Here is a 13,030-nt window from a genome sequence, read left to right as displayed (position 1 = left end):
ATCCAATGGAGAGTGTTATAAATATTAATAGTGGATGTCTAAATAACAAATGGGTTAACGAGTCATACTACTAGATTATTAGGTTTAATTCATAAGCTACTTTATTTCCCTATAAATAAAGCTCATTTGTAACATTCTAGAATACTTCTCTCTAGACTCTCTTCCTCTCCTTCTCTCTATTGTTTCTTTTTTTTTTCTTTTCTTTTTGGTACAACTATTGTTTCTTTTTATTTAGTTTCATAACAATTTTCAGTTTCTAAGGCTACTTGTTTTTGGGATGATTTTTGTTGTTGTGATAAACATAATTCACTGTCATAACATTTATATAATTCTACTAAAAAGACATTTTAAAAGAGCACACAACTAACCATTTTTCTTAAAAAAAAAGAGCACAACTAACCATTTTAAAAGAAATTTCAAACATGCCACATATTGGCAGCCTGCTAGGTCTGGTTTGTTAAAATACACTGGATTCCACCGCAGATCAGACAATCAGTATGAGAGCGGTCTTATCAGACATTGGCAGACGGTTTGTAGGGACAATGACAGATGTTTTAAAAGCTTTTATGGTTCCGGCGGAGAGTGAAGCTAATGGATCACAACTTTGGATCATCATGGGATTATTTTTAAATCAGACTGCAAGATGTTATTTGATGATGTGTATTTTGATAGGAAGAATTACTCGATGTATGATTTAATAGTTAAAGATTGCAACGATTTACTGCTTTTTCTTTTAACAACCATGAAATCGTGCTTACTAGGTGTCAAGCAGACAGAAACGTCATGCGATTGCAGCCATGCTAAATTCTTCTGGTAGTATTTTTGATCTAATTTCAAGTTGTATTGGTAGTATTATTATTGATGAATTAATGAAATGTGTTATGTTTGTTTGCGGCAAAAAAATAATCTTTCCACTTACCTTTTTAGAAAAAACCTTTTGACTTTGTTGAAACAACATAAATATATATGTGATGGGAAATGTTAACTAGTGTTCTAAGGGCAATAGTTAAGAACTTTAAGGGTCTGTTTGGTTAACCTCAAAAAAGAGCTTTTAGTTTTTAGCTTATAGCTTATAAGCTCGTTTGATAAAAAAAGCTCTGTTTGGTAACACTTTTTCACCATGAGCTTATAGCTTATTTCACGAGCTTATAAGCTATTTTCATAAGCTATTCCAAGTAGCGTTTGAGCTTATAGCTTATAGCTTCTCACTTTTTCTTCCAATTTTACCCTTATTATTTCATTTAAATTGTATTTTTATCCATTATAATTTTTATAATAAGCTACGTAATAAAGACTACTATCCCTTTATTCCAATTTTTGTATATATATCAGCTGATTTTTTCTTTTTTTTTGAAAAAATATATACCTTCGTTTTTTTTTTTACGAAACAAAATACTATTATTCTATTAGTGTTACTTTTTTTTTTTGAGATAAGTGTTATTTTCTTCATTCTCTGTTATTAGTATTACTCTATTAGTGCTACCTTTTTTTTTGTTTTTGAGGTAAATGTTATTTTTTTTATAAAGTGGAAACACTTAAATGATAATAAATATAAGATAAAATTTTAGTGGATAAAATAAAATAAAATTTAATTTAATTTATAATACATAGGATATATTAAATTAATAAATTTAAAGTATTTTTTAAAGAAAAATTAGTTTACAAAATTACAAATACTTAAATTAATGATATAATTTTTATTATGAATTAAGAATACCCTTTATGTCATTTTACATTTATCAGCTAGTTGAACCGCTATTTTTACCAAACACTTCAGTTAGCTTATCAGCTAAAAGCTATCAGCTAAAAGCTATCAGCTAGCTTATCAGCTATCCGCTATTTTTACCAAACAGAGCCTAAATGATAAATTTTTATAAAAATTTGTGTAATCAGTGTATTGAAAATTGAAATTTTTTGACATTTTTAAAGAATAATTACTAAATTTAGAATACTTAAAAGTGTCTAGGAAGTACTCGTTAACAAGACCTCATATGTGATTTATAAGGTATTGTATCTGATTCGTTGATTGCGGTGTCACTTATGGGTCTGTTTGGTAACACACAAAAAGGAGCTTATAGCTGATAGCTTATAAGCTCGTCTGACAAAAAAAGCTCTGTTTGGTAACGCTTTTTTACAACGAGCTTATAGCTTATTTCAGGAGCTTATAAGCTATTTTTCAGAAGCTACTTCAAGTAGCGTTTGAGCTTATAGCTTATAGCTTCTTACTTTTAATTCCAATTTTACCCTTATTAATTTATCTAAAATCCATTTATACCCCTTTATAATTTATTTAATGTTAGTTACATTTATATATTTTGTTTTGACGAATATCTTTACTCTTGGCACATTTCAGTGACATATATATACCTCCCTGATGTGTGTTTTTTTTTTTCTAAATGATAATATGCCTCACTTGTTTTTTTTTTCCTTGTTTTGAACTGTATAATTTTTTTTTAATCGTATAATTGTTTTCCTAGTTTTGAACTGTATAAAATTGTTTCTAGTCTTTTGTGAAAAAAAAAAGTTTTATGTCTATTTATACATTCCTTGACTGATAATGCATTTAATAATTCAGTAAAATAAATTTCATGAAGGTCCCGTAAAAAAAAAATCAAGAAGATATTATTCATTATATCTATCAATTATTGTTAATAATACTTTTTTTTGTGTTAATAATAATACATTAGGATAACCGTCAATTTTTTTTTAAGAATTGTGATAACATTCAATTGTTGGGTAAAGTATAAACACTCAAATAAAAATAAATATCAAATAAAATTTTAGTGAATAAAATTTGATTTATAATATAGAAGAAATATTAGATAGGCATTGTAGCTAAGTATTTTTCTAAATTTATAAATTTTAAAAAAAAAGTTAAACTAAGAATTCCGTAATACTTTAATATCAATTTTTATTTTAGGGTTACATATCAATTTATATAAACTATATTATGAATTAATAATATCATTTTAAGTCATTTTACATTTATCAGCTAGTTGAACAGCTTATTTTACCAAACACTTCAATTAGCTTATAAGCTATAAGTCATCATCTATAAGCTATCAGCTATAAACTATCACTCATCAGCTATAAGCTATAAGCTATCAGCTAGCTTATCAACTATCCGCTATTTTTACCAAACAGAGCCTATATATAATGGTTGTAGACTTGTATTATCTCTACTCAACTTAAGTTGGTCAGATCAAGGATATTCTTGGGCAATTAGCTCCTTATTCTATAATTTTTGTAGCAAATTTATAGAATAAAAAGCAAATTAATCTGTTGACAAAAAAAAAGAAGCAAATTAATCATATAACAACAGAATTATAGAATTTATTCTATGATTCTATAATTCCAAACATTGTCCTTCTTTGCGGTTAACTCAGCTAATTCAGTGATTGTTAATTGACCCCACAAGACATGGCAGAATAAGATGATTGAATTGTCGTGTTATTCTGCTTAAGATCTAGAATGCCGATCTCCAACTAATACTACTTTGCATAATTAGACTTGCCATACAAGCCTTTTAAATGATCCCTAAACATCCTTAGTATTATCATATTTTGCAAGTTGTGCATGCCTATCAATTCAGAAACATAATTATTAACCCTAGCAAGTATCTTTTGAGAAATTGCTCTTTAGGCATATAGCAAGTGTTGTTGTTGTGTGCAAGTGTGAGTTACATATCCCACATCAGATAAAAGAGTAAAGGTTGAACACCTTATAAGTAAGAGGATCCTTTAGCACATTGCGTTAAGGTTTTGGGTAAGAGTGTGACGTCTCTCTTGCTTGTGCAGTTGTTCTAGCCTCGATGCGGACGGTCTCCCAAGCTCCCGTCGTTCGGTAGATACCTGTGAGCAATCACCAGGTGCGTGAGCAACAAATTCAAACTTTTACCAATGGTGTTTAAAGAAAATAGCTTTTACTCCAAAATCTCATGTACCAATATGCAACAATAAACTACTCTACGATATCAAACATCAAGCACTCCTGGAAACAACACACCATTCCACTCACCTCTTCTTGGTTTCTATTATAAAATGACCTCCTTGGTGGAATTTCAGTACTCCGCATTGGGCTACCCTCCCACCACCCTCTTCTTTCTACTGCTCCTGCGCAATTTCACCGTGCCTTGCAAGACATCCTCATCATCATGAAGCGAAAACACACCAAAGCTTTTACCAATGTCCTCATGTGCATCTATTTTGTTTTGTAAATCCCTATGAACCTTACTTTTATTTTTAGCCGGCGCCTTTTTTCTATTTCCCGTTTGCAAATTTATTGCCAATACTACTCTAAAATGTTTTACAGTGGACTGCATCAAGTAGACAAGTCTAACCCAAGAATATATTTTCCCTTTATTGGGAATTCAGATATGTTGGGCCAATAAAGCTAAAACCAGAAGGCTTAACGTGTCTTTCCCTTGTTTTAATAACTCCCAATTCATGCCCTAGTTCATAACACTTGGAGGGTTCAACAGTTTTTGCAGAAGCATTTTCAACTTTCAACATACTTCATAGGCTATCCTTATCACTTTCTCGAGACAGCAAATGGCATCACACCATAAAGAATCGATCTTCAATGAATGGCATGAGTTTTGTGTGAACCAAAACTCTAGCTGACTCCATAGATAACCCTTTCTCCACCTCTACATGATCAATCTTTCCTATCTTATCAATAACAAGTTCCATATTTTTCAGACCCTAAGCATGGGTTGGTATTCAAAATATTTCTAGCCAAACGCATCTTGCTACACACTCTTCCTTCATTGACCATTTTCTTACTTTTATACATCTACTATCAAGAGATATAGTAAGGCTTTGCATTGCATGCTCATAATGTGTATTATGAGAGAAGAAATGAATCAAGTAAATTCTCATTAATTGATGAAAGTGTAGCATTACAACTAATATAGAGCTTATGAAGGTTTATAGTAACTGTATTACAATGATTGTAGACTATAGAAACCTAAGACAGTTAGTCATAACAAACTGTCCAACAAGTTATCTGTGTAACTAATCTTCATTCTTCTCTTTCTCTTCATGATGCAATAATTTTCTTGATTCTTGAAGCTTGCTATAAACATAAGTTTTTCCATGTCTCTAATGTATTCCACTTCTAAATTCAACCGCTCCATCATATGAAGCATCTCCTCGCTTTCCAAAAGACAACTTGTCTCAATAATCATGCTGCTCTTTGTAGTCATGAAATATTTTCTTCACAAATAATAATCCCCTCCACTTTTCTCAAATTTAGATTTGCTATATGTATCCTTTCTCCTCAAGTGGTTTTGTCCTTCTTTTGTTCCTTTACAATATGATGCGCCAAATTTGTATTGGAGCTCATCAAAGCATCCTTAAAAGACATGTAGTCTTGGAATTTACCACCACTCTTGGTGTTTCTATCATGTTTTTCATGTAGAATGCTCTTCTTTCTATCATACTTTGCCTAATTGACAATTTAGTTGTCTTCCTCAACAATTTTGCCATCCAATCTCCTTATAGCTTCCTTTGCCAAGTCATAGATCCCATGAAGAGTAAACCGAAACAGTGACACTTGCTTTATTGTTTTTTCCTTGAGATGTAAGTATTTTCGTAAGATTTATGTGACATAAGCTTGGATGATTATTATCGATAAACAAAGCACAAGTCCGAATTCTGGTGGGAACAATTCTTTGCTAAGCTTTACTTAACTTTCGGTAGAACTTCCTAATTACTAGGAGCCCCCTTCCCCTAGGAACCGGAAGCTTAACACAAAAAAAAATTAAAATTCTTCCGCCCACCAAACACTTCTTTGTGTGTTATGGGTGCCTCTTTGTTGATCCTATCATCTCATCAATGATTGTGTTGATTTGTGTCGCTCTGCCTTCCTTTGTGACTCCAATCAAACAATTTGTTTAATCATGGAGAAAGCAAAACATAGTAAGCCGAGGAACAAGTTCTTTACAGAAGCACCTCAATTTGAAAATTGTATTCACAAAAAATTAAACCTCATTTGAAAATTGAACAAGAAGAGGGAAAAAATAATGTCCAATTAGAAGATGAAGAATCTCTCTATTGTTAATTCATTCGATGCCTTTGCTAACATAAAGTTATCATGCTAATTGATTAACATACGTCAACTAATACCTAGTATGTTTGGTTTTTATTTGGTAGAGCTCCTAAGTGTCCCTTCAAAGAGTAAAAGTAAAAAACTTATGCTTATAAACTTATAAACTTAAATCCAAAATTGACACTAATAAACCCCTATTGAATAGCATAAGGTTCCAAAATTAAGGGCGAAATTTTGATACTCTCTACATCCTAGTATGAGTGTCACATGTTATTGATTTATAAAAACTAATGAGAAATTATAATGAAAGAAAAAAACAATTTTACCAAATTAGTCGTGCATTCACTCCTATAAATGCAAAATTATATTCATAATAGAATGATAGGAGAATTATGATATAATTTCTTTTATAATGAATCAAAAGCGTTAGTACTTTCTTTAAAGGAAATACAAGTTTTTAAGAAACAGAGAAACTATCATTTAGACGAAGATAAAATACATTTGTAAGCGTTCTTTAAATTCAAAGATTTTTCTTTAGATTGAATAGCATCCGTTTCATCCTAAAATTTTATTAAAGAAAAAAGATAAATTATTATAGAAACAGGAACATGCATTATAGGATAGGATATGGTAAAGGAGCACCACAGGCCAAAAGACTGAAAAATTGAGGGGCAAGTAAATAGAAGTACTATATATCGCACTTATGGACAGAACAAAGTGAAGAGGGAAAGAGTGTGTGAGCATTAGATGCCAAAAGTAGTGGTCCTAAGTATTTCTATGGTCAAAATCCCACATCAAAAATCAGTCAACCAGTATCCATTATTCTTTTCCTATTTTAGTGTAATGGAAGTAAGATAATTAAGTACTACATCTAGATGTGCCACTTTGAAATAAGTGCTTCATGATTCATCAATTTTAAACCAAGTGAAACTTAGTTGCATATGGTAATCAAGTACATCAATATATTGTTCATTTCTAATGAAGAAGAATTTGTCTCATGTAGATTCATCATTGTGATGTCATGGATACTAGATCTTCTCTTATCTTTCCCTCCATTTTGTTGTCTAATGAAATACTTTTGAGCATGACTTGCAACTTGTGTTTGTATCCTTGTTGTCACAAAATCATGAGATATGTTTCTCCAATCTCCTTTACCATACTTCTTAAGACCCATCAGAAATTTCATATGAATGTGATGGTTCAATTGACAAATAATCCATTGAAAGTTAAAGACACTAAAAACCAAATGTTCCCTTGGTCTTTAGGCAAACATATATGCCAAAATAACATACTAGCAACTAACGCCTTATTTCATACCAACTGCATATGGTAATCAAATTTTCCATTGACACTATAAAATTGGTTGAACTCATCAATGTCTTGATTTTTAACCCATTTCCAAGTAAGACTATTTGTGACCCTCCGGTCAAGCAAAAGTTTACTTTTTAGATTCATTCAATAAATGATCTATGTAGTTTATATATAGACCACATACATCATTTAATAAATTAATCTAAAAAGTCAACTTTTGCTTATAATAGTGACTGGAGGGAGTATTGATTAAGAATGTTTTTTGTAGTCTGTATTTTACTTCCTCCAGTTTTATTTATAAGAAAAATTTGACTTTTTTGATTCATTACATAAATGATGTATTTAGTCTATATTGTAGATAAAATACATCAATTACTTAATGAATTTAAAAAGTCAAATTTTTCTTATAAATAAGATTGGAGAGAGTATATTAAATTAGAATTACCGGTTTTTGGTAATCTAATCTTGTCGCTGATTGAGATCTTCTTGTTGTGTTTTGTTTTGATGGTTATGTGGTTCAAATTTGTGTTTTCCGATGAGGTCGTCGACATGGTGATGTAGGCCAACGATGGAGAAGGATGATGGTGGTGATTGCCGATGATGGAGATGGATGATGGTAGTGGTGGTTTGATGATGGAGGTAGTGGTCGGTGTGGATGGAGCCTAAGGGGGAGAATGGAGGGTATCGTGGAGAGAGAGGATTAGTAAAAAAATATAAAAGCAAATGTCATATAGGGGTGTATAATAATAGGGCTATGGAGAAAATGGTGTACAAAAAAACATTATTCTTGACTTAATTCTAAATTTTTATTTTTTTGCAGGAGGTGGGAGTGAGGTTTCGAGCCATTGATTTACTTTTTACAATTCACATTTCATTTTCAAACAATAATTACAAACACCTTTTGATTATTATTATAAATAAAAAACAATTTTTTAGGTTAATGATTTATCTAATTATTATAGACTAAATACATCATTTATTAAATAAATATAAAAACTCCTTTTTATCTTATGATAGTGATTAAAGGGTGTATATTTTTCCTCTCAACAATTGTGAATATTTCCTCACAAAACGAAAAATTGAATACCATATTTAGCTAAACTAATCAATAACATAATGAAGTAGATAACCCTTTTGTATTAAACCAAACACCAAAGTCAAAAGTGTACACTTGTTGGTTCCAATAATACATATGCACAATCTCTTAAAATTGTGTGATGAAAATCAAAATGTACATACTCCATTTATTAAATATGCTGGAACAAATTCTCCCTTTTGCTCAATCAAAAAACAATTTATGGTAGTATTCACTTATTAAATAACCTTTTTTCCCCTTCACTCTCTTTTATTTTTGCCTGGCTCCTCTGTATCCCTCCACACCTACTTTTGTGAATTTGGAAGGCCTACTACCCTTTGTGAATTGTATGAACATTTGATTTGATGTGAGGAATATCAACATTTTGGAAGATCTTTAGGTGGAGCTATCACTGATTGTTTAGGACCTTTGCCATTGTCCACCAAAAAGGCCATCTTTAGACCCCATGTTGTATGCACCTCCAAATGGCAATGCATGAACCAAACTCCTATATAATACAAGGCATTGAAAGAATTATTAAACCCTCTTAAAAGGTTTAAGTACTAGGATTTTTTTTAGTTCAACCTTAAAAAATGTCAAAGAAAAATTCATTGATCTTTTTTAATTTATTAATCATTGTTTTAAAAATTGTACCAAAGGTTGAACTGGTAAAACCTCGTGATCATTATTTAATTGGTGCAATCGGTTCAACAAATAAATAAATAAATAATGTACAAAATAAAATTGATTAAATAAAAGAGCGGTTCAATTTGGTTTAAATTTAGTTCAATCTAATTCAATCAGACCTCAATATAATCGAGATCAAATCACCCGACCAAATGGCTGATTCATGGTTCAACCCGTTGAATTGATCGGCTTTATCTAATTTTTAAAACATTACTTTATATCAAATCGAATAAAATAAGTATTTTTACCTGGATTATCAGCTCTGAATCTAATGGCAACCCAACCACCAGCTGGTACACCAACAGTGTTCCTTTCAACAGGATCAACAAGGTTAAACTTCTTTGAATCATTTTTACTATCATAATTTCCAACTCCTCTACCAACAACAAAGAAATTGAAACCATGAAGATGAACAGGATGACTCTCAGGTGCAATGATTCCAGTATCTTGCATAACAAGCTGAACAGTATCATTAAATGATAACTTATATAACTTTGTACCACTTGTAGTGTTCAAGTTTTTAGGTCCAGCACCAGTGAAATTATAAATATGAGGTGGATTTGGTGGAAAATCTGCAGTAAAAACATTCTTAATGTTGAAATAATGTGCTTGTAGTAAAGCTGTAGTTGGCATAACAAATGTAACATTATTAATAGCAGCTACAACTCTACTACCATTTCCAGCTTTACATGAAGGACAAGGATTAACCCCTAATCCAACAGTAAAAAAAAGTGAATGATCAATTTTTAAAGGAACATTAACTGGGTATTTCTTGGAATTAAGTCCTTTAAGTGAGTTTAAAAAGTTATTAGCAATTTGTGTAGCATTTGTAGGTGGAGGTGTAGTTAGAAATGTAGGGGTGTTTGTAAGAGTAGTTCCTGAATAATGTAATGTAGCTGTGGCTGTTAAATTGTCTACAGCAACAGGTGCATCCATGAAAGGTGAAGCTGCTACTAAATATTTGCCAGATTTTTGGTTTGCTTTTAATAGTACATTTGTTGTTTGACCAGGTGCTATCACAATTGTTTCAATTTGGAATGGTTTTGTGTATGTTGCATCAACTTCTACTACTGTGAGTTTGTGGCCAGCTATTTTGAAGAAAAGTTCTTCATTGAGTGCAGCATTGATGATTCTTAGTAGATAGGTTTTGCCACTCTCCACAGGTAGTTTGTAAACATCTGCATGTATTACCAAGAAAAAACCAAAAAGCTTTAGATTATATTCAATTGAGATTTGAACCTAAAATTTTCTGTTTATTAAGTGCTTGTTTGGATGGACGATTGCAAATCACATTTTACTTGAAATCACGACAAAAATATGAAGCACGGACACTCCTCGGATTAGGCGTGTCCGGTGTCGTGTTTGACACCGACACGACACTGACATTTGTAATTACACTGAATTATGTGATTTTTCAAATTATTAGTTGTATCGACGTGTCAGTGTCCGTATCCGTGCTTCATTACAAAAAACTACTTTAACTCAGAAGCTCCAATCCTCAGCTTCTTAAAATCACAGCAAATTTACATTAAAAAGTGTTCAGATGTGTCTTTGCTTTATCAAACGCCACTCCAAACAGGCAGTAAGACTAAAAGCAAATAATTTTTTAGATAAACCATACCTTTTTCAATTATGTATAGGGATCTAAGAAAAATGTAACCCTTCATAATATTTATGGAGTATATGAATAATTGAAATGAAGAAAATACCTTGTGTAGAACAATTGGCCACTGTCCCAGGAAGACCATTTATGGTATGAGCATCTGAAACATTTGGTGCCAATCCTGATTTTAGAGCTTCATTGATAACAGCTTCAGTATCAGATTTCCACCACTCTCCTATAATTTTTCAATTATCACCATCATAAACATTTATTAGAATTCCAATTAATGTTATTGAAAGACAGACAAACAAAACATTTAATTCATATATAACTCTAATGTAAATATCTTGTTATACCGGTAATCAATCATAATCGTCAGATCATTCAACACAAATATGATTGATCGTAATGTGTTGATAGTGTAATGTTTTTACATTGATGAATAATGTATCAAAATTGAACTAATTAATAAAAGGTTTTTTGTGTTTGGAGTTACCTAATACCAAAACCAATTCATCATCTGGCTTTGGGAAAGGATAAGGAACACCTTTCTTTGGTAAAATAACAATGGCACCATGGACAGTTGATCTTAGCCAATTAACATGTGCATGCCAAAGAAGTGTTCCTCTTTGACCAGTAATGGTGAAATTGTATGTATAACTATGTCCAGGTTGAATTGGACATTGTGTGATATATGCAGGTCCATCAGCCCAACCTGTTCTCAATTGCCTAATACCATGCCTGCCAATATGATAATAATGACTCAAATTAGATATGAATTTTTTTCTTTTTTTTTAGATATGAATTAATTCAAAACTATATCCATTGATTAGATTAGAGGTAATCATCTTTTTGCTATATGGCCCCTTCAAAAAAAAAAACTTTTGCTATATGGTCAACGGTCAATTATCTATTTTTAGAGTAATTAAAGGTTCAAACTACTAAAAGATAAAAATTGTTAATTTTCTTTCAAAAAAAGTATTAATTTGGTCATTCAAAAACTAAAATATTAGTTCTCTTTAGAATAATTTTTATTGATATTTAATCCATAAAAGAATTATTTTTATGGACCTGATACATATTTTACATGTATATTTAAGTCTAAAATACAAAAACTTCAACTACACCAAATAAAATGTGTTGTCACACGTACAAAAATATACATCAATTAGAACATATTTCATTAAAATATTTTGCATCGTAGAGACCAAAACCAGATAAGTCGTGTATATTTTTCTCAAATAAAAGTTTGATTATCTACTCTTATTTTTGTTACAATGATTAATGTAATTTGAAGCAAAAATTTAAATGAATAAGAATGTCTAACCAATGGATGGTAATATTGTTGTTGACTTGATTACGAACTTTGACTATCACTGTATCATCTTCCCTGGCATAAAGAGTGGGTCCCGGAAACTTCCCATTAACTGTGACAATTGCTTTGCTTGAACATAATCTACTTGTATTTTTGGCCACCACCTGCACTCAATATTAATTATACCAAAATTAGTTCATTCTATGCAGAAATTATTTTTAGAATGTGCATGCGTGGTTGGAACAAATTGAGTGATTAACCAACTTTAGGTGCTGATTATAGAGGGAAATCTTATATGTGACTAGACTTTTAAATTTTCTCATTGTGTTATGGTGCAAGATAAATTAAAATCTTTGGATGATACGTATATTAATGCAAGTATTTTGAGAATTAATATTAATTATGACAAATGATATAATAGTGAAATTTAAGCTTAACTTAGTTGATAGGGACAATGCATAAATATATGCAAGGTTCGAGAACACCGAACACCACCAAAAAAAACATGCAAACTAATTTGTTTTGAAGTAATGCAAACTATTTTTATGCATGCATGCATGATTAACATTAAACTCTAACCATTACTTACATGAAATTTGTAGTGCCTAACTTTGCACTCGACCAACGCTGGAAATATGCAACAAATAAGAAGTAGTACTCGAATCCAAGAAACCATTTTCACTATCTTAGCTTTTTAATTTCTTGAATTTTCTTTTGCAACTTCAGGTCCTTAAGTTGCATTCACCAATGACGGTCCAACCCACACTTATATAAGATCATAGTATGTATCGCTACCACGTCGTTTTACTTTGTTAGGTGAGTGATAGAGGCATTCTTTGAAATTAAGACATAGAGGACCTTAATAGGACAAATTAAATGAAATTCTTGATAATTATATTGTGATCTATCTTGCATGTCACATAAGGTTGTTTGTAATGGAAATTGGTGTTGTAATGAAATTGAAGTAATTAATTTAACCTCCTTAATT

At 31.0% G+C, this 13,030-nt stretch overlaps 1 protein-coding gene across 1 annotated transcript; it reads right to left on the bottom strand.

The window, feature by feature from the left end:
- Positions 1 to 8,479: 8,479 nt before the first annotated feature.
- On the bottom strand, positions 8,480 to 12,788 carry LOC11419201 (laccase-4). Its single transcript, XM_003604571.4, has 6 exons — positions 12,632 to 12,788; positions 12,055 to 12,206; positions 11,224 to 11,468; positions 10,834 to 10,962; positions 9,373 to 10,302; positions 8,480 to 8,945 (listed from the first exon to the last, which is right to left on the bottom strand). The coding sequence occupies exons 1-6, from the start codon at positions 12,716 to 12,718 to the stop codon at positions 8,815 to 8,817; spliced, it is 1,674 nt and encodes a 557-aa protein (XP_003604619.1). The 5' UTR covers positions 12,719 to 12,788; the 3' UTR covers positions 8,480 to 8,814.
- Positions 12,789 to 13,030: the final 242 nt, after the last annotated feature.

The sequence above is a fragment of the Medicago truncatula genome, chromosome 4 (genome assembly GCF_003473485.1).
Source record: "Medicago truncatula cultivar Jemalong A17 chromosome 4, MtrunA17r5.0-ANR, whole genome shotgun sequence".
NCBI lineage: Eukaryota > Viridiplantae > Streptophyta > Magnoliopsida > Fabales > Fabaceae > Medicago > Medicago truncatula.
This window is presented reverse-complemented; position numbering and strand designations above follow the sequence as displayed.

Coding starts and splice junctions, on each gene's coding strand:
- LOC11419201 (XM_003604571.4), bottom strand. CDS start 12,718: ATGGTTTCTTGGATTCGAGTACTACTTCTTATTTGTTGCATATTTCCA. Junction 12,207..12,631: donor TTAGGCACTACAAATTTCAT/GTAAGTAATGGT, acceptor TATTGAGTGCAG/GTGGTGGCCAAAAATACAAG. Junction 10,963..11,223: donor TGAATTGGTTTTGGTATTAG/GTAACTCCAAAC, acceptor GAAAAATTATAG/GAGAGTGGTGGAAATCTGAT.